This window comes from Orbicella faveolata, unplaced genomic scaffold, assembly GCF_042242905.1.
Source record: "Orbicella faveolata isolate gen_17 unplaced genomic scaffold, um_ofav_v1 contig_46, whole genome shotgun sequence".
NCBI classification, from domain to species: Eukaryota; Metazoa; Cnidaria; class Anthozoa; order Scleractinia; family Merulinidae; genus Orbicella; species Orbicella faveolata.
The window spans coordinates 18,347,501-18,369,633 of record NW_028301576.1 but is presented as its reverse complement, the minus strand read 5'-3'; the positions used below and the strand labels follow the sequence as shown (position 1 = coordinate 18,369,633).

At 41.8% G+C, this 22,133-nt stretch overlaps 1 protein-coding gene and 3 pseudogenes across 3 annotated transcripts in view; 3 read left to right on the top strand and 1 right to left on the bottom strand.

Annotated features, from left to right (window-relative positions):
• The first annotated feature begins 2,190 nt into the window (after positions 1-2,190).
• Positions 2,191-3,283, top strand: LOC149098736 (uncharacterized; annotated as a pseudogene).
• A 5,108-nt stretch (positions 3,284-8,391) lies between these two features.
• Positions 8,392-22,133, top strand: part of LOC110067405 (uncharacterized) — a 31,811-nt pseudogene continuing 18,069 nt past the window's right edge. The window contains exons 1-2 of the transcript XR_016203585.1: positions 8,392-9,052; positions 19,021-19,200. The product of XR_016203585.1 is annotated as an uncharacterized LOC110067405 (transcript). The remainder of the gene's footprint in view (positions 9,053-19,020; positions 19,201-22,133) is intronic.
• On the top strand, positions 11,115-13,527 carry LOC149098735 (uncharacterized). Its single transcript, XM_089277324.1, has one exon. It carries the CDS (start codon positions 11,629-11,631, stop codon positions 13,342-13,344), a length of 1,716 nt encoding a protein of 571 aa, XP_089133450.1. The 5' UTR covers positions 11,115-11,628; the 3' UTR covers positions 13,345-13,527.
• Positions 13,425-17,666, bottom strand: LOC149098734 (uncharacterized; annotated as a pseudogene). Its single transcript, XR_016203586.1, has 3 exons — positions 16,455-17,666; positions 15,568-16,138; positions 13,425-15,445 (listed from the first exon to the last, which is right to left on the bottom strand). The product of XR_016203586.1 is annotated as an uncharacterized LOC149098734 (transcript).

Genomic DNA, 22,133 nt, shown 5'->3' with positions numbered 1-22,133 from the left:
CGCCATTGGCTAGCTGTCATAGCCAATAGAAACCAGACATGTTCTATCCGTCACAAGGGTACACACCACGAGAAGTTTGTGCCAAGCCGCAGAATGTCTTGCATTCTCACAGAGGTACGAGTTGCGCTAGCAACTTCAGATGTACAGAATATTTTAGAAATACCGGCAACTGATGAGATCCACATGGAGGATCGAAACCATGGTCTTGCCTGAACTAAGCCGAACAATGGCATATAAAACACGCAAAACAGTCAACAGGACTTGCGCGTAAACAGCTACATTTGAATCATGTGGTGCCAGAACAACCAAAGGAGGAATAAACCTATACATCGAGCAAGAGAAACATAAGCTCGAGCAGATAGCTGCAAGAAACATAAGAATGTCACTAGACAAACGTATAGCTTTCTCAAAGTAAAGCTACGGCGTCTCCGAAGGAAATCGTACGAGAACAAATTTGATATCCGTGATAAGGATCTACCTACTGTGCTTGCAAACAGCTCTAATCACAGCCGGGCCCGGCGTCACAATATAGAATGCAAGTAAGCAACATGTCACGGTAAATTTCATATTTTGTCCCTCAAAAGCAAATTCATGGAGACTCATAAAAGCATATCTTGCAATAGGAATGAGCCTAAAAAATGCAAAAACACGTGGCAAATTACAGAGATGTCAAACTCAACGAGTCGACACGCAGATAACATGCAGACCTATGACCGAAAAAAAATTTGCCATAGCATGATCTAACGGCTCAAATTCACTTAAAATTCCTCCTTGTTACACAACATGAAGTGCCCTTCATGACCACGAGTGAAGCGACAAGAAAGGTCGAGTGACCGAACAGAGAACGGCAAATGTACAAATGTCACGAACCGTAGAAGTCGTGTAGGCTAGTCAACCCCATTTTACGCAGCTACTTTGACAATGCTATGACGAAATTCATTGTCAATAACAGGACAGACGCATTAAAAACTGACATTAATTTGTTTTTTTGCGATAACAAATTGTCAAATTGCCCGCTCTCACCCGTTGATCACTTCACTTCACTTAGCTTCTTTGTGCCTCGTGGCACATAAGGCCTCCACAGAATGCCTCCAATTTTCTCTGTTGGCTGCAGCAGCTCTTGCCTCATCCCATGTACGCCATCCTGCGCTGTTCCTCTCTCTCTCAACTGTTCTTCGCCAGGTGGTCTTAGGCCTTCCTCTCTTCCTTTTTCCTTCAGGTGTCCATGATAGGGCTATGTTGGTATGGCTGTTTCTGTTTTGTCGTAGGACATGCCCTATCATCTTCCATCTTCTCCTCTTAACCTCTTCACTAAGGAACTTCGTCTCTGCCTTCTCAAGGAGCTCTCTAGTGGTAACGTGATCTTGCCATTTTATTTTGAGAATCCTCCTGAGGCATTTGTTGTGAAACACATCTATTCGTTGGTCATCTCCCATGTTCATCTTCCATGTCTCACATCCATACAGTAGCACCGGTACAACTAAGGTTTTAAACAGTCTAAGCTTGGTCCTCTTCATGATGTTCCTTGAGTTCCATATTCTTTTGAGTCTGGCAAATGTGCCTCTCGCCTTGGACAGCCTGTTTTTCAGATCTTTCATTCCTCCTCCCTCCTTACAAATGGTAGCCCCCAGATAATTAAACTCCTCAATTTCGCCGATATCTTGCCCATCTACTGCAACCTTCTCCTGACTCTTCCCGTTGATCCTCATCACCTTTGTCTTTCCTTTGTTGATTTTCAGCCCGACCCGTCTTGCTTCCTCATTCATTTTAGTAGTCTTGTTCTGTATATGCTGTTTAGTAGAAGACAAAAGCGCCACATCATCTGCAAAATCTAGATCATCGAGTTTAGATGTAAAGTTCCACCTGATTCCGTTTTCTCCTTTTCCTACAGTCCTTCTCATAATCCAATCCATGGCTATCAAAAATAGAAATCCAGACATATTGCATCCTTGCTTGACGCCTGTTTTGATGTTGAACCACTCACATGCTTCTGCCTGATCTTCTACAGCACAATTGAAGTCTTCATAGAACACTTTTACCATCCTTACTATCTTGTTCGGGATTCCATATTTCCGCATAATTAACCATAGACTTTCACGGTGGATGGAATCAAATGCTTTTTCAAAGTCTATGAAGTTAATAGATAAGCTTGCCTGCCACTCGTTTGCTTGTTCAATGATATTCCTTAATATGAAAATCTGTTCTGTTGTTCCCCTGCCTCTTCTATACCCTGCTTGCTCGTTCCTCAGTCTGATATCAACTCCATTCTGTATTCGATCAATCACAATCCGTCCAAGTATTTTGCCGACTACTGAAAGTAGAGTAATTCCCCTCCAGTTCTTACATTCTTTGAGGTTTCCCTTCTTTGGCAATTTGATGATCAACCCTCTTTTCCATTTGTCCGGGATCTTTTCACAGTCGCATAAATTATAAATTCATGTGTCTGTCCGCTTATTGACAATAAAAATTTGCCAATGGGCGCGCGAGAATTTCTGCAGTTATCGTAAAAAATAATATTTAAAATTTCAGGAAACTTATTATTACAAATCATGCAGGGATATAAGAGCGGACATTCCCGATTCTCTGAGCGGGCTGTACTCCATTTAGCCTGTTCTTGGTGGTAAAGTTATCACTGTCTTCTGTGAAATGGCGATTGCCGGAGGTGGCTTCACTTTTGTCCCTAGAACAGACATCCGGGGTATTGAAAGCCAGCAGATGATCTTTGAGCTGTTTACTAATCGCACTCAGGTACTGATGAGGATTCAAAAGAAAGATGGAACTCAACCTTACACGCTTGTACAACAGCTGCCGGAATACAAACAACGTTTTGTGTTGACTTTCACATGGCAATTCTTTGCTTTCGCCAGGAATTATTCCCCCTGATTTATCTGGCGTAAATGGAAAGGTTCTCTGATTTCTGTCCAATGGGAAAAAATCTGCGCTATACAAACTGCGGTGGCTTGAAAGAGAACCTTTCTGCTTTTCTGCTTTTCTTTTCTGCCGATAGTTTGATCTACGAACGAGAGGGAATGGCAGTAGAGTGGCGAAATACCGCTGTACTACCACCCACAGGGCTCACTATGCCAGCTGAGTTTTTCTTCCTGACAGGAAGTGCATATGCGAGGATGTGGCTGTTATACTTCCAGTGACCGCTGGACAGACGCCAATTGGACTGCCATTGGATTTCGTTAAGCTTCGAAAGCGAAGCGAAATACGTCAAGTGTCACCCGCAAGTTTAGGGAAAGGTTTTCGAAGCCTGCTGATTAAGGTGAGGCCGGATGACTTCTCATAAGCGGAGCATATACGTATGCCAGCTTGTCTTGCACAAGAAGTAAAATATCTTCGTTAAGTGCCAGTCACATGAAAATATCAAGAACTTTTATCGTTTAACCTCGCCTTGTAACTAAGGTTACTCCAGCTTAAGTTTTAGGCGAGCTTTTCTGACCTCATTGTATACATTTAGCGTCATTAGCATACGACTTTAATACGTCATTTCTAATATGATTCCTCCTCAGGTAGAGAGAACATCATGCTCGATATAAGTTGACCCCAAACAGCTTAAGAGCTTATGAAACGTAGTACGTGTTTAAAGTTTTTGGGTGTAATACCGAAAGTGACATTGTCTTTCAAAAACTGCAGGAGTTCTGGGTGGCCCGTACATTTTTTGTAATACTTTGAGTTTTTAAGCCGTTGTCAGTCAAATTCCTTACGACAGTTGATCGTGCTATGACCTTTTAATATTCAGAACTGATATTTTTGTAGTTTCGACTGAGATGATATACCAAACACTCGAAACAGTGTTTTACAACATTTCCAAATTCCTCGAAGTTCGTCAAGCAAAACTTTTCTGGGGAAGCATTGTCAAAACAAAACATCAAAGCCTGACTAGCCTCGCTTTCATGCGACTCGTCCCAAGCGCTGATCGAGTGGTCCGCCATATTTGCATTCGGTGTGCATCGTATTTTCAACTCTCTCCTCGGTGTTCAAAGATTTTGTATTACTCATAGTTGCAGTTTTCTGTTAGGCTGTTGGTTTCGTTGTTAGATCATTTACTGTGAGTATTAACCCTTTTTTGGATCCCATGAATTAAAACTTTAGATCATGATGGTATGCTGCGACGCCATCATTCGGAGAAGGTACGTATGGCCGAGTGGTTAGAGCGCCGGACTTGAAATCCGGAGGTCGCGGGTTCAAGTCTCGCTCTGACCACTAAGCTGGAGTTGTTTCTCGGTAGACCCCAGTTCAACTCCTCGGTCATGCTTGTAAATAGCCAACTGGTCTGCCTCCCGCCAGTTTGGATTTTTAGCCCTATTTAGGTTTATTTGAAATACTTGTTTCTTTTAGTTTAGGTGACATGCTTGAGAACTGGGTAGGTATAGCTAAACTATAAACATTCAAAATTTGACATTTAACATTCTTTTTAAAACATTATACATTGTTTTATGAGGGTTTTCTTCTGTAGTCTCTATATTTAGATCTCTGACCACGCAATGACGTCATAAATCACCATAAAGTAAACATGGCGACGTCCAGGGGTTTTAAACTGAAAACCAAAGACTTCGTATTCGAACCACTTACTGAGATATCACCTTAAAACCCCAGGATCAATTAAAGAGAACCATTAGAAGTAGAAGTGCTTTTCAGCCAAGATTCCCTTTAACACGCAACTAGTACTCGGTTAGTCCGGGCTTGTTTTTCTGGTCAGCTGGGTAAGTGGTGGTTATATTTGATTCCGAGTTTAGCTTGTTTTAAGCCACCTGAATCGTTTTTGATGAATACCTTCAGTTAGCTTGTAAACTTGTGCGTTGCACGTTGTAATTTAGCAGCAATAGTCATAGTAATGGCTTCAGTTGTGTAAGGTGCAGAGAAGAATCGAAACTTGAAGGGCAACGAGAAACAGACTCTTATTGATAAACTTCACTACATCGGAGCCGATTAGTTCTCCAACCTTTCTTTTGGCCCATTAAAACTTTTTTTTGAATTAATTTCAAACGTACCCAGATGTCAATGAAAGTAAAAACGGCCGCAGTTATCTGGCGGATCCAGACCTTGAGGGGAGGGAAAGGAGGTTTGCTTGCCCTGCCGGCTTTTCTTCCTTCTGCGATTTTGGCTCCTGGTTTTACCCAAAATAAGGGGGGGGGGGAGGGCGGGCTCCCCGGGCTCCTCCCCTAGATCGCTACTGATATCTAAGTTGTGGGAGAACGTATACCTTCCATGCATGGTTAGTTAGCCACGAACATTGACTGAAAATTAACATCGCACTTCAAGATCGCACCTCTCATTGGGAGTGGATCGCGACTAGGCGTATACTCACATCTCATGTTAAAAAAGCAGAGCAGAAAGAGGGTTGGAAGAAAAATAAAAAGAATCTTTTACTGAAAGCACATTCTTTTAGAAACGTTAGCCATTAGATTAACAGAAAATCGACCCGAGCGATCGTGCGCGACACTGCGACACTGCACGGTCCAATACTTGGAGGAATATTGGACCGGAAATGGAGCAATCTGATTGGTCGATTTTAGTTATTGGCCCTCTGAACAAGCTTCGTCGTGAAATAAATACGTATATGTTATATATAGCCTTGTCAGTTTATTGGCGTTTTGGGCGATAAGCCAACTAGCTGAGAATATTGATCAGTGTGTTATCGAGGATGTAAATGTGTGCATTCACTCGTGTTTGGTGAAAACTTTAGCTGCGATAAGCTGATGAGTTGAAGTTCCTGTTTCTACCGATCTTTTCCGCATCAGTGAATTCAGAAGTTTCGCGAGACAAGGTATGTTTTGATGATCAAAGTCTTATATCCATTTTAAATTCAATTCCTTTCTGTATTCCCAAAGTAGCAAACCTTTTATTTTCAGTCGTATCGTAGATGACAACTTAGCAGTTAAAATTCCAGAAACAAGATCAACGGAAATCAGACAACAAACACTTGGATTAAGCTTATCTGCATATGCATAAACATTTGTGCCGCTATAATGTTTTGTTTGCAACGTGATGAAATATGAATTCTGTGTAATATTTGAGTAGTATGTTCTCTCAATTCAAAATAAAGCCGGTTAAAGATGATTCGAAGAAATCTTGTGGGAGTTGTCCAAAGAGTGGATAGCGATTTCCACTGGATAAATTTCTATCCAGTGGGCAAGCGTTTGGCGATCAGACCTTGTTTACTGACCAAAAATTTTTCCGTTTGGACATTATTTGATGGCGTTTGATTGTGCACGTGTTTGGCAAAATTCGAAGGTCGATAACCATTTGATCAAACATTTTAGAGCCCTGTCCAAACGGGAAATGCTTGGCGACCAAACACGATCAAACATTGTTTGGCCGGTGATCAAACATGTTGATGTTGAACTGCGTGGCCAAATGGTATCAAACAGTTAAGTTATGCTATCCATTGGGTAGTGCTTTATCCATTTGATTGTTTCATCTACTCTTAAGACAACTGAGCCCACAAAAGACCTAGTAAAACAGAGAGAAACCTTTTGAAAAATGGTTACACGAGTCGTGTATACGTCACAGATTTGTCACAAGGTGCGCAGGAATTTTCCCAGTGGCGTTAGATGTTAGGTGACTCCACTGAATTGCTTTGCTCATCCTTACTGTTCATAATTTCTTGTGCACTATGAAATTTCCTTTAAGCTGAGCTCTACGGGAAACAGGTATTTTGACCCCCATCGTTAGTGCATAAAATTTAATGACGTTAAGTTCGATAAAGTTAACTACAATATTTGCGATGTAAAGAAAAATAGAAATTCTGCTTCGAGATTTTGTTATTGAATGCTCTAAAGAACATGTGTTTAGGAAAGGCTGGGTAATGGTCAAATCCCTGTATGAGACCCGCCTGCAGGGAATCCTGGCAGTTGAATCATCAAAACAAATATCCAGACTAAGATGATGAATACAACTACCATGATTCCCTGCAGGCACGTCCCATAGAGGGAATTGGCCATTGTACACATGCTGTGGGTTTTCTAAGTTGTTTCATTATCTTGATAATGAAACACTTTTTAATAATAATAATAATAACAACAACAACAACAACAATAATAATAATAATTTTATTTCCGTGTCAGTGTATTTAGCTACACAGTAAGCTAATTTTCAATTAAAAGGATTTATTATGTAAGACCAAAGTATACTTTGCTGCATTTTGTTTTGAATTTTGCCAAAGTTTGGGCTTAAAATTGCAGGCTATAGTAAAACTCAAAATACACTTTTATCCGATTCGATGAGGTGTATAGGAGGCTACGAGATTTGTTCTGTATCTGAGAAAGTCCTGGATAAAATTCGACAGTTGGCATATGCTGATTATTGTCACATGACTAAATGTAAGCCACAGGACTTAATATGCAACGTATCTGTACTCATGGGGTATCGCTGATTTCGTGAGGTATAGATGATTAAAAAGTGAACATAAGAACATAAAAAAAATACAAAAAGGAAATAATTAAAGCAAAACACTGTGCAGTTGAATATAAGCTATGTTACTTAGCATATACTACTGAGATGTAATATATGAAACACCACAGACCGTTTGACCCCATTTCCAAACACCGGGAAGAGAGTTCAAAGTACACGACACGCAACGGAGTATTTTTGACGGAGTCAAGGTGTTTGCTGGAAATGTGGTCAAACACGGTCTCGAGTGTTTGATATATTACTTCTTAATAATTCATCAAGTTAAAACAGAGAAAATCACAACCGCGAAGGGCGTTTGGATACCCGGTCTTAATTAGCGTAGATTTTGACAAATTTACTCAAGGTAAGCTAAGGTAACTTTACTTTAAGTCGCAAACGTGGGGAGTGGAGTACTTCTCTGTTTACTCTTTAGTTTTTGTTTCGATTGAGAAGATATATCAAACACTCGAGACAGTGCTCCATTAGCTGTCGAAACATCTCGAATTTCGCCAAAAATTCTCCGCTGCGCATCGTATTTTCAACTCTCTTCTTAGTGGTTGGTTATCCCGATGAAACACTGTCTCTCGTGTTTGATATATTACTTCTCTGTCGCAATGCTCCTTATCAAGTGATGCCCAATCATTGGTGACCACGCTGTGGCCATCTTACCATGGCAACGATACAACCTGTTAAAAATACCCTTAATTTAAGTTTTGAGTACTTTTATCATACGACGCGTATTTTGTACGACACCGCGCGCGCCATTTCGTTGGAAAACCATAAGAAAAAAGGTATCCAATGACAGTCGTACGCGTCGAAGTGAAAGGGCCAGAAAAACATGTACGGCCCTACTAGAAACGCGTTCGGCTGAATCGATGCGAGTTAATGACAGATTGCAAAATTTTGTTTTGTCAAAAGTAGGTCATGGATGTGAATGATTTTCTTTGTGTGCACTTTGTTTGTAGGGACTTACAGTCCTGTTTGTTACTGACAATGCCAGCGCCTGAAAATAACAGGGGTAGCCGTTGGGATGACGATGGTGATCCACCATCTCTCAGTATTGAGGTGAAGAAGCTCAGTGATCTTCCTAAAACGTCAAAGCAATGGAGCAATGTCCATCTCCCAGTAGACATTCTGTTATTGACAGTTGAGAATTGTGAGTTCTTGGCATGTCATTATTACCTAAGAGATGCTTTTAAAAGTTATTCCCAAACTCTTGGATATGTGTACTTTGGAAACATGGGTGATCAGGATAAGCCATGGAAAGTTGCTTTAGTGAAGTGTTCCCAAGGCTCCTCAGTTCCTGGTGGCTCCCAGACAGCTGCTACCAATGCTGTTACCCAATTGAGACCCAAAATCACTTTTTGTGTTGGCTTCTGCAAAGGTCTGAATCATGACAACACCAATCTAGGAGATGTGGTTATATCCTGTAAGCTTACAACAGATTCCTACAAAACACCAGTGAGCAGAGATGTTGGTAACCTTGTCAGAAACGCGGCTGACGGCTGGCGGCCACCCTTAGAATGCCCAGAAGCTTTTAGAGAAGTCAAAGTATACTGTGATGGTGAGATTTTGAGCTGTCCAAGTCCAGTTAGTGCTGAACAGCAGCGTAAATTACATCCAGAGGCAATTGCAGTTGAAATGGAAGGAAAAGGTGAGGTTTGTATGCAGTTCAGCCTGGTCGGTCAAACCTGAAATATGTCTTCAGTGTACCGTGTGGCCCTAAATTTTTGCGGGCTCTAATTTTTGCGTTTTTTTCATTTTTTTTTTCATATGATCCTTAAAAAAGTTCCCGCATAAAATAATTCCCGCAAAAATATTCTCCGTAAAAGTTTACTCCACTGGCGAAATTATACACGCAAACATCACAGGTAGATTCTTGTTGCTGCCATTTATGTTAATAGGAAAACCAAGGAGAGGATGAAAGAGTAAGTTGTTTTTAGTTTCATCACATCAGGTCGAATTGCCTACGTAATGAAATGAGAAACAAAACGTTCAGAAATATATATAAAAAAAAGTTTACATTAAAGGATCGTCTGAAGATACTCCATTGAGAAGAGCATCTCCAATTCTGTACAAGAACACGATGTTACTGTGATAGAGTGCATGAAAACCCAATCTATTACAATCGCAAAAATTAGTTTTTGCAAAATACAAAAAATCGCCGATTCGCAAAAATAAACTGCCGCAAAATTTCATGCCACACGGCTTACAATGTTTTGGTTGGTTAATTACACCTCCTTGTTCAAACATGCTTGAAATTATTTTGTACAGCCAAATTAAGCGGCTCTGTGATAGGTTTGACTATAATTTATCATTCATGGATAGTTTGTTTGGCTCGGGGTATATATGATCAAGACTCGTGGAGTGATTCCCTTTCTCTTTTAGCCTGAGAGTAAGCTCTCTTACGGCGGTGGGGGTAGGAAAGCAAACGGGAGAAGAAGAGCTTGCAAGCATCCATACCTCCCTCCATCTTTCCCTCCTTCCATCCTTCCTTCATTCCTTCCTCCTTTACATTTCCCAAAAATTTATCATGGCGTGTTTCGCTGCCTTTGAGCGAAACAAACTTCACCAGTTTTTAAAGATTGTTTCCTTTTCACCTAAGCGCTCGATTTACGCTTTTTTGAGTTTTTCTTTAGTCTTTGCCTCGTTTTTTCACTGATTTTAAGTTTTGTTGGCTGTTCCTATATTCCAAAAGGAACGTTCCTCAAGTATCGACTGTTCCTCGTTTTTGTGTTCCTATTGACTATAAGAGGACCAGATTTTTTGCATGGTAGGAACAAAACGTTCACTCTAGTGTAAAAGAGGAACATTTCGTTCCGAGTTCCCAACTGTAAATGGAACATATTGTTCTCAAACTGATAAATTAAGACTGTTTTGTTCCGAGTTCCTTTCTGTGCATGGAACACATTGTTCCGAAATTGATAAACTAGGACTGTTTTGTTCCGAGGTCCCCTCTGTAAATGGAACACATTATTCCCAAATTGGTCATTTAGGACTGTTTTGTTCCGAGTTGCTATCTGTTGATGGAACACATTGTTCCCAAATTGGTCATTTAGGACTGTTTTGTTCCGCGTTCCTATCTGTAAATGGAACACATTGTTCCCAAATCGGTCATTTAGGACTGTTTTGTTCCGAGTTTCTATCTGTAAATGGAACACATTGTTCCCAAATTGGTCATTTAGGACTGTTTTGTTCCGCGTTCCTATCTGTAAATGGAACACATTGTTCCCAAATCGGTCATTTAGGACTGTTTTGTTCCGAGTTCTATCTGTTGATGGAACAAATTGTTCCCAAATTGGTAAATTAGGACTGTTTTGTTCCGAATTCTCATCTGCCAATGGAACATACCGTTCCCAAATTGATATTTTTGTTCCGAATTCCCATCTGTGAATGGAACAGTTCGTTCCCAAATTGGCCACTTATTACGAAATATAGGACTGTTTTGTTGCGAGTTCCTATCTGTAAATGGAACATATTGTTCCCAAATTGATAATTTAGGACCTTTTCTTCCGAGTTCCTCTCTGTGAATGGAACACATTGTTCCCAAATTGGTCATTTAGGACTGTTTTGTTCCGAGTTGCTATCTGTTGATGGAACACATTGTTCCCAAATTGGTCATTTAGGACTGTTTTGTTCCAGTTTCTATCTGTTGATGGAACAAATTGTTCCCAAATTAGTCATTTAGGACTGTTTTGTTCCGAGTTTCTATCTGTTGATGGAACACGTTGTTCTCAAGTTGGTCATTTAGGACTGTTTTGTTCCGAATTCCCATCTGTGAATGGAACAGTTCGTTCCCAAATTGGCCACTTATTACGAAATATAGCACTGTTTTGTTCCGAGTTCCTATCTGTAAATGGAACATATTGTTCCCAAATTGATAATTTAGGACCTTTTCTTCCGAGTTCCTCTCTGTGAATGGAACACATTGTTCCCAAATTGGTCATTTGGGACCAGATTTCGGACCATTTCTCTGCGCATTCCTATTTTGTTCCCAAATGGAGGTGTACTTTGTAAGGCAAACAATAGGGCGCGCTCAGACCTGCTTGGGCAAGTTTGGTTGCATGTCACTGTCATGAATTTTGCACAATAGTAATGAGGGCGGGCAAGTAAGGGCATGACTTGGCAAATACAAACATATATGCAGTTCCTTTGCTTGTCATCGGCTCCTTGGTTATGGGTCAGATTTAAAGGAGATCGTGTTGGCCAAATGCTCTTCAAAAGGCAAAAATGAGCAAGAAGTGCAAGGTCAATTGGTCGGATATCGATGGAGCATCACCCAAACCAAAACGGCTTCACTTGGAAAAGGATGAAACCGACAGCTTGTATCACTGCCCAATACAAGAGTGTGACCATGGTGGATTTCAAAGTCAAAGAGGGTGCAGAAAACACGTTAATACCAAGCACAGTTGGTTCTTTTATTTCGATGAAAAGCCCAATTCGAAAGAAATCACAGATTCGCTAAAGGTAGCAAGAAATGTTCCAATGGTGAACACAATTCAAGATCAAACAAGTGAGACTACAAAACATGCCGGAAAGTTACTTCCCTCATTTTCATTGTCGTGTGACATTGGCGAAGTATTCACGAGATGGTTGACTGGAAGTGGTGGCGGTTGCAAGAAAGATCGCGCAGCTCAACAAATAGTGACAAGATGCTTTAAGTTTCTTAGATTTTGTTGTGAAGACGAGGAAGAGTTGACTTTTGACGTGGTGGACTTTAGTCTGTGTTCTCCAAATTTGTTGTTCAAGTTTATCGACTACTTACAAGACGAATGCAAGCTTGGACATGGTGGACGTTTAGGCTACATAGATGCCATTTCTGAAATGATCGACTTCAGAAAGCTGCATGGCGCATCAGAGGCAGTCTTTCGAAAGTTCTCTGCAACAGAGCTGTACCTCAAAAGAGCGCGAAAGACGGTTGCTAAGATGATGAGATTGCAGTGGACACAAGATTTAGACATCGAAACACTAGAAGCGAGAGGCCATTGGGCAACAATGGAGGAGTTGTTGGAGGTGGTGAAATTCCATCTGCCGCGCTACGAGAATACCGTGAAGATTTGCAAATCGAGTCCAACTCAAGTTAACCCTTCAGACTTGACATTTGCCACGAAATTCGTTGCCATGTATCTGTTCATCAAAGTGAAGGGGTCGCGTCCCATGACTTATCAATATTTGACGGTGGACATGATTGCTACAGCTAAGGAACAGGGTGGATTCATTGATCAGAAAACGTTCAAGACTGCTGGAAAGTATGGATTTGATTCTTTGATTCTGACCGATGCAAACATGCAAGTTCTCAATGGCTACATCTCGAACGTCAGACCTTTGCTTAAACCCCAGTGCGATTTCGTTCTCGTCAACAGAAATGGGGGCCAACATGGTAAATTGGGGGAGATCATGAGCAAACTGGTGTTCGATGCAATTGGAAAGTACATCCATCCCACGCGTTATCGCCAAATTGTTGAAATGCAGAGCCTCAATGAGCTCACTAGCGAAGAGCAGAGGATTTTGTCGGAAGACCAAAAACACAGCTCTGCTGTTGCCAAAGTTCACTATCAAAAGCAGCGATCCCGTGAAGTTGCTTTGAAGGGTCACGAGTGCCTGCAAAAACTTCAAGGTGCCAAGGGTTCAGAGGTGGACGAGGACGTCCACGCAAGACTCGGAGATTCAACTTCCGACGCCGGGCCTTCAGTTGGAAGAGTGCAAAATATCAACTCCTCCCCCAATAGGGACGCCCTGCCTAAAAGAATCTTGCGCTCTCAGAGGAACATTCGTCGTGTTTTGAAATTCACAAAAGAAGAGGACGATTTTCTAAAGGAATGGATAGCTAAGCACGGGTTTGGACAGTGGACAGCTATTTTGAGAGATTCCGATTTCGCATTTCAAGACGGAAGAACGGCGGACTCTCTAAAGAAAAGGGCCGGAATGAAAATGTCGCTAGTTTGATAAAGAGACTGGAAAAGTGTGGACACTGACTTTCAATGCAAAGCTGATGGGTGTAAGCAGAGTTTGTTGTACACAAAACAGACAAAAATCAATTGCTTTATTGTAAATGCATCTTCCTGTCTCCAGATGACAGCAAACTCAACAAACATGTTATATTCTTTTGGAACTGGCCTATCGCCACTGTCAATATCACTGTAGCATAACGACTGTCTAGTTCACAGTGCTTTCAAGAACTATAATCTCTTAATGTAACTAATAGCCATAATATTTTTCCTTTAATTCACATCGTGTGCAAAATAGTCAAACGTAGCATAAGCGCAACGTGGTATTCCTTAACAATGCACACACTAATACATGTGCAAATATGAACATAGAAAGAATAAGTCGCACGCAAGCTGTCTTATTACAAGCCCATGAAACTACCAATCTACGGTTGCGTACTAGTCTGCATAAAACGAGTCAGGGTCATTTGCTTCTTGGATGGATACGCCTGGCTTTGAAAGTGCGGCCTCTTCACTGACGTAGCTGCTACAGGGTTGTGAGCTCGAGCAATGCCTGGGGACGGTGGACAGATAGCTTCCACGTCGTCATTCGGAATGTACATTGGTGTCTTTGGTGCCGCCGACCAACATTCTTCGTCGTCTTCGTCTGAGCTCCTGCTTCTGGCAGGCAGATTTGCTGGACGCTGGCTGGGTGGGAAGACTCTCACTGGCAGCGGAGAGAACAGGTCTCGTATGAAATTCACGCAAGAACGGTCTACCAGCTCGTTGCTAAGGCAGAGCCTCTTGCGTTCTGCCAGGGCAGCCGGTAGTTTCAGCGTTCCATGACGCTCGTGATAACAGCGCAGTTTTTCGCAATTGATTTCCAGGAGACTTTGCATCACTCTTCGTTCTTCTTCGTCTCTTGGATCTTCCATTCTTTCGCTTTGCTCAGCCATTTCCTTCTCCATAGCTAAAAGCCACGGCTTCCCAAATGCTGTTCTGATCCTTTCCTGTTCCTGATCTTCTTGAAAGGCAGCGAGGTCCCTTCGAATCGGTGTGGGCAGCGGCTCGTTATGGTCGTGCGGGAGCAACGACACGTGCTCCACCGACACTCCCCTCGTTTGTAAGAAGTGTTGCCTCTTCTTATAGCACCTTTCTTCAACCCTTTTCAGCCTTTCCTTTTCAGCGAGATGACTTTCTAACATGTGGCTCAGTTGGCGGTGACGTAGAGAGCCAGGTGAGCATTGTGCCAGCCTAGCTTTCAAGGTCGTCAGGGTCTCGTCTTCATCGGAATCGCCGACATCTTCAATGGCGTCCTCTTCAGAGCTTTCTTCTCGGGATTGCGGTTCTGTCAGAAGGCCGCAACTCTGTTCTCGTCTACAATCGCCCTGGGCGGTTTCGTCGACTTCTTCGTCTATTAAAGAAACGCTCAAAATGTTGCGCAACTCCTCCTCAGGCATACCACTTTCGTGCACAGTGGGCATTGTACCGGCCTGACTGCTCGGGCTGTCTCCTACGATATTGTGCGCCCACACAATGCAATCCATAGCATGTTTCCTCAGCCACTTGTTTGCTTCAGGTTCGACACGAGGAAGACTCTTGAAGTGGTACTTGCGCAGGCGTTTGTCCATAGCTTGATTGTGAGCTGCACCAAAATCCATTTCCACCTGGCAAGTTATGTACATGGTCGCAGTGCAATGGAAACCTTGAGCCTTTTTCCACTTCGCGTCGTGCGACGTGAAGCCCCCTTGACATATGATTTTCCAGTCATCTATGTCGAGCAGGGTGGCATATGCCTCGTCTAGGAAGATAACCTCTGTCAGGTTGTCGATCATAGCCTTGTTGAAACTCTTTTGCTTCGTGACGCGAGCAATTCGGCTCAGGGGAATGATCTGAAAAACAGGTGAGAAGAGGCTGGTCTTTCCGCTGTCAGCTGAGCCAATAGCACACAGCACAGGCTGTTTGTGTTCTTTGGGACGGAACAACGCCAGGAAATCTGCACAAAACTGCCGAATTTCATCTTCTGTTAGGCTGTTCCTTAGGATTGCCTCAAAATATCTTGGCTCCGGGTCCTTGAGTCGGTCGTAGTCCACAAACGCGCGTGGAGTTGTGAGACCCTTCTGTTGAAAAGAGCCAAAACAAAAGCACATCAGACAGTGCTACAGATCGTAAAGATTGGGTTTGAAAATTTGATTGTATCTTCTTATTTAAATGTTAAAACAGTCCAGTGTATTCTTCTCACCTGAGATTCTGAGATAATCCCTTGGACGAACGACCCAGAGGAAAAGCTCTAAAACCAGCCGTCTTGTACTTCGATCAGGTCTCTGTCAATCTTAATTTGGCGTATGAAAGAGCTTTCTGGCTCGCTTAGTATGGGCAGAACACGTTGAATATGCTGGACCAGACGGTCTTTGAACGCTTCGTTTCCCATTAGGCTGTGGAGGAACGTTTTCATGGTACACAGATACTGGAACGTGAACTGCGATTTGGCCGCCAGTTTGTACACCTCGCCGCGATACACAGCATACTGCAGCTTTTTCATCACAATTTGTATATCGTTGCACAGGACTGTTACTGGACAGGATAGGGGTTTGTGCGGCGGATCTGGTAGTGCTGTCTGCGATGTACTTTGCAGGTTGTTATCAAATCCAAAGGTGTCTAACACGAGACCAGCTCGGCGTAATTCCGAAACGGATGCTGCCATCATCGTTTGAAAACTCTCAAGAACGACACGAAGGCGAACGACATTTTCCGTCGGCGCTGACTCTTGGGATTCTTCGTGGAAGTCACCATGAAGCTCCTCTTGCAGAGCCCTGCCAATCAAAACAAAAGGTTTTGCTTACGTAAGGCAATGCAATATCTCCCTGGTATTACTTTGTGAAAGTGAACTGCTGAAATCAAACTCGCGATGTTTTGAAAATGAGAAGATAAAAATTGATCAATTATCGATAATCGAATAACAGTCTCTTTTCACCGGGCAATGAAGCATGATTACTTTGATTTTTCAATGATGAATAGCATTTTTTACCTTTCTGACTATTTATGTTTGTTTATTATATATTTACTTTCATTAGCGTGCAATTTAACAGAAATTCAAAGAATATAAATTGGTCAAATTAATCTACTCACCCGAGGCAATGCTGGTACGATGACTCCACTAGTTGCATTAAGCAGAGGTTTTTGTGGTCCTTAAACACTTGACACAGCTGATTCAGGTTATGACAGCAGTTTTTCTTTCGTGACGCCCTTGATGCATAATATTCCAAACCGCAACTTGCGACAGCTCTTTGGATTCTAAGTGCATTAATGACCGAGCCATTGTTTGTTTGGCAAGCCACCCAGTAAGATATGGCTGGGAATGTTTGCTTTCCCGGCGATGAAAGCTGGGACGCATTGAGGGGCGATTCGTCATTCGATTCGTCACTCTCTCTGGTCTCCTGCAATTGTGGCCTTTTTCGCTTCTTGCTGTCCAATGTTGACGTACTTATCGCCGAAAAAAAGAAGCAAATTTCCGCCAATTTTGACAAGGTTAAATCGCATTCGTCGCGTTTCTCGCATATCCAGTTCCATGCTCTTTCTATTTCGGCGTCGCTAACCCGCCAAACGCACTTAAAAGCAACAACCGAACACAGCTTTTCAACCCTCGCAACTATCTCGCACTCCGCCTTATCTCTTATTGCCTTGCTATTTAACTGAGAGCAAGGTTTGCTCATCTTGCCACATGAACATGAGCATGAACTGAGCCGTTTGAAGTTCTGACTACCCTTAAATACTGTTCCGTCACAAACATGAACAAATTTTCATTCTCAAACCCGCCGGAGAGAATAGCAGAGCAAATCACAGGTGAAAGATTGAGAACTCCATTTGATCACCACCAATAGCTTTGCAATATTCTTTTTCTCTAAATTCTTTCGTTGAGCTCAAAAACAAATAATGGCTTTCACCTAAACACTCCACAATACAAATCTCCAAAACAAGTTAATGCTTTAATACATTTGATGAAGAAAAGATTACATAAGCGTTATGTAACCTATCAATAACTTTGATATTTCTGACAAATTTCTTGTGGTTAGTTCCTTTTGAAAATAATAACGGAAAAAAGCTGATAAAGTTAAACAAATGTATTCATGCGTATGTGATGTGATGAACAATAATAAGTTGATGAGGTGAATCTTACTCTGTTGTTGGCGTGTATACTGGGTATGGCGTATACTACGGATATGGCCAGACTTGATTAACAAATTTACTCAAACCCGCTATATACGCTTAAACCGGTATATACGCCAACAACAGAGAAAGATCATTGCAACAACTCATTAGCATGCAGTAGGCACATTTCACTCTGTACATGGCGTGTTTACCGGGTTTAGCGTATAAAGCGTATATGAGATGAATTAATTAACATCAACTACTACTACTACTACTACTACTACTAATAATAATAATAATAATAAATAAAATTAATTATTATTATTATTAGTAGTAGTAGTAGTAGTAGTTGATGTTAATTAATTCATCTCATATACGCTTTATACGCTAAACCCGGTAAACACGCCATGTACAGAGTGAAATGTGCCTACTGCATGCTAATGAGTTGTTGCAATGATCTTTCTCTGTTGTTGGCGTATATACCGGTTTAAGCGTATATAGCGGGTTTGAGTAAATTTGTTAATCAACTCTGGCCATATCCGTAGTATACCCCATACCCAGTATACACGCCAACAACAGAGTAAGATTCACTTCATCAACTTACCTTTCATTTTTACTGTAAGTATTTTGATACTTACAGATCAAAACGTGATAGGGAACAGAAATTTTGGGAAACGATCCCTTCCTCCCTCCCTCCCTCCCTCCCTTCCTTCCTTCCTTCCTCCCTCCATCCTTCCTCCCTGCCTTCCTCCCTCCCTCCCTCCCTTCCTTCCTTCTTTCCTTCGTTCCTCCCTCCCTCCATCCTTCCTCCCTTCCTCCCTTCCTCCCTCCCTTCCTCCCTCCCTTCCTCCCTCCCTTCCTTCCTTCCTTCTTTCCTTCCTTCCTTCCTTCCTTCCTTCTTTCCTTCGTTCCTCCCTCCATCCTTCCTCCCTTCCTCGCTTCCTTCCTCCCTCCCTCCCTTCCTTCCTTCCTTGCGCGCATGTATGTGCTCTTTCCAGGATAGGTTTTCATCTATCTTCAATTCGAGAACTTTGCTATGATTTGTTTGGTTTATTTTGACGACGTCTACATAAATATTTATTGTCTTGTCATTTCGTTTGAGACTTAACTTGTTACCTCTGAGCCAGAGATTAATGCTTTTCAGTTCATCATTGATTTGGGTCTCAAGACCAATTACGTTAAATGCAGCAAAAGTAATATTAGTGTCATCGGCATACATTCTAGGGGAGCTTAAGCTCAAGCAATTTGGTAAGTCATTAATATGAATCAAAAAGAATAGAAGACCAATTATTGCCAGTCCTTGTGGAACTCCGCAGTTTAAAGGGCTTGCACTGGAAATGTCGAACTGTTTACGTTGCATCGTTGCATACGATTCGTTAGGTAAGACTTAAAATACTCAATATCTTGTGATAATCCATCTAAATAGAATTATCTAAAAATTCTATGCCTACGCTGACTTAATTTTAAACTTGGCAGTGACCTGCCATCTACCTGTTTGCACACACATTACATGTACTTACTTTCTTTGTCTGTTCTTTTCTTCTAGGAATTTTTACCGCTGCCCATGATTTGAAATCAGAATGGGTTGTTGTCAAGGGTGTGTCGCATTTTGCAGATAGCTGTGCAAATAAGCCGTGAGAAGTCTTTGCTAGTGTCATGGCCGCTTCTCTTGTGTCTAATATATTAAGTGATCCCTTTGTTTTTGAACAATGGCCTTATCATGGAGGTATGTGTGGCAGCGTGTGCACTTTTAGCAATTGTACGTTGTAGCTGTCTTTCAGAGTTCAACCTGTAGTTCCTTTGTGTGTTTTATTTTACAAAAAAACTTTCAGAGAAAATAGGCTTTTGGCTCACAGGCACTTGATTATCAATCACTCGTGAGACCCAGGGGTGCTTTGGATTACAAGGGATGGAGAGGAGCAAATGAAACCCTAATTTAAAATCCAAAAAAATGCATTGAAGCTTTACCTGCCACAAGAATATCACCAACCGCAAAAAACACTAGAGAAAATCCCCCTAAAATATTCAAATGCTAAAAAGTACTTAACACCTCCTCGAAACTTAAATCTAAGTACCCTCTGGGCATTACTCTAGCTACAGTGTAATTAAATGACTGAGTTAATGAGACCCTGCTGGTGTGCAATTTAGTATAAATTATTAAAGCCACACCCACACAGGGGGAGGGGCAGATCTAACAGTACCAGCGAGGATATTTATATGGGTAACAACATTGCAACCCCCCTCCCCTTTTGCTGGGTAGATACAGGAAACAGAAACAAAACACTGATTATGGTGGCAAAACATGGGTGGCAGGGAAGACAGAGCCTATCTCCCCTAGAGTAGCGACGTCTCTAGGGGAACCTATGTTACTAAGGGGACCAGAAGAGGGGGTGCCCTCCTGGGAGGACAGTAGGTCAGATGGTACGATGGCACTATCTTGGAGAGATCCGGACCTATTTCCAAGGGTGGCCACAGCACTTACTGTGGGGCAAAGTGCAGCCTAGGTTGCACTTCCCTGCCACCAAAAAACCTTTATTGACTAAGCAGCTATGGTTTACACACAATATAACAAATAGAACGTGGTAGTGAAGAAACCGAGAAGGTTCAGCAGGCGAAAGCCACCTTCTCACGAAAGGTAATTACAACCACATGGAGGAAAAAGATGGGAAAGGACAAAGCTACCAATACAGGGAGGGAGGGAGGGAAAGTGGAGAACGGCCTAGCTTGAATACTAGCTCACAACTGGGACAGGGTCGGAAAACAATGGGATTTTACCAACTGGGGATTGAGGGAGTTGGGATGGGTGTAGCACGATGAAATCACATGAGAGCATGGTGGAAAATCACTGCGAGCTTTGTCGTTGATTTCCCATATGGTAAAACTATTGGGTTGCATTGGACATTGACCTAGAGTTATTGCACAATGGCTAATAGGAGGAAGATAACAGAACTGGTGACAACCTTAGATGACAGCTATGATGTAGACTACAGAGCTCATTAACCACAGTTTAAATGCTTAAACTTCTAATTGTTAACAGTGTTTTTGATACATAAAGAGTACATGTAAATGTCTAATTATAGCTATCCCTCCTGGTCTAAAGTTCACTTAATTAACAATAAACAGTCTGGCGTGCAGACATTGTAGGGGACGAAAATGTTAGAAACCGGTCTGAGATATACTTAAAGTAGTCTGACAGCTGTGTGGTGTTTTACAGAAATCTTAAGTGAAATCATAACTTTCACCTACGTCTAAAACAAATTTTTATCCAAGGACATTGAAGCTCATTGCTGAGAAAGAAGTACGATGATTTCAAACTGTCTTTTGTAATGATTGACGGATTGGGAACTGTTCCAAATCAACAATAAGCGAGTATATTTTGTGACAAGTAAGTTTAATATGTATCAGTCCAGGGACAAAGTTGACCTGACAAGAACTACTGGTGAGCTTGAGCTGATTACATATATCTTCCCTGCCAATGAATTTAAAATTGGGTCCAAAGTTAACTTATGGGAACTTTGTACGTGCTTCACAGCAATCAAACAAGCCTACATAACACCAGGCTATGTAACAAGTTATGTTCCAAGTTCATAGACCTTGCCAGCAGCTTCGTCCATAAACTTGCCAAAACTCAACCAGAATTCAACCAATATTTCCTAAATACGAACCTCACGATTGGTCAATAATATACCTTAGTATAATTTCTACAGGTGATATAAGAATTGGACGCTATATTCACCTCGCTAGGCGATGAGGTCGGTGAATATAACATTTCCAAAGCTTGATTTCAAAGCACGCCATCTTTCCCATCTCGGTAAGTAAACATGGCGGACAGTTGCTGAATGAAATTTTCGTTTACCCGAAAGACATCATTTCTAAAATGACTATTGTTGCCCTTAGACAAAAAAAGGTTTTAAAGAACTGGTATTCGAGTCATCTAAGAATCGTAAACGCAGTGGTTTCGTTGAGCTCCAGCAGGTCAGATCGAGGGACCGAAAATTATTTTTCTCCAAACTGGAGCTACTCGTGTTTAAACGGTGAGTACAACAATGTGAATGAAGACAACAACGATATAACAAAAATACTGGATGAATTTTTTTTCGCAGAGTTTTGCTTGTTTGATTTAATGCTTGACTCTGTGAGTAAATTGATTCACTTACTACGGCGGCTGCATATGAGAAAACAAACGAACAATCGCGTCTATACTTCCTTGTTTTAGTCCGTTATTTTGTAGTTCTTGATATTCACCAGAAAATTATACTAAGACAGTTATTCGACTCAGGCTCAGTAAATAGTTACTTCGACTTCGTCTCCATAAATATTCACCAACGTTCACTTCGCCTTCGGGCTTCGGCTAATAATTGTTAAGTATTCGCAAAAACATGCCCGCATAGAGCTCAAAGACAGTACTAGCGGCCACAAGTTCCGTGACTAGCTCCCCCTCCCCCCCTGGCTAGGAGATTGGCCCGTCACGCATGGACGTGGCATGCATGTGCCTCTCCTCTCCAAGCAATGTTCAACAACTGAGTTAAGTGCCCAGCCACACATTCAATATCAACTTTATTTGACACTGAAAACTCAAGTCTAGCTGAGTGAAGGTGTCAGTGCATTACATCCTTCCCTCCCCCCAGCTTTTGAAGGCTACCACCAGCAGATAATATA

Coding starts and splice junctions, on each gene's coding strand:
- LOC149098735 (XM_089277324.1), top strand. CDS start 11,629: ATGAGCAAGAAGTGCAAGGTCAATTGGTCGGATATCGATGGAGCATCA.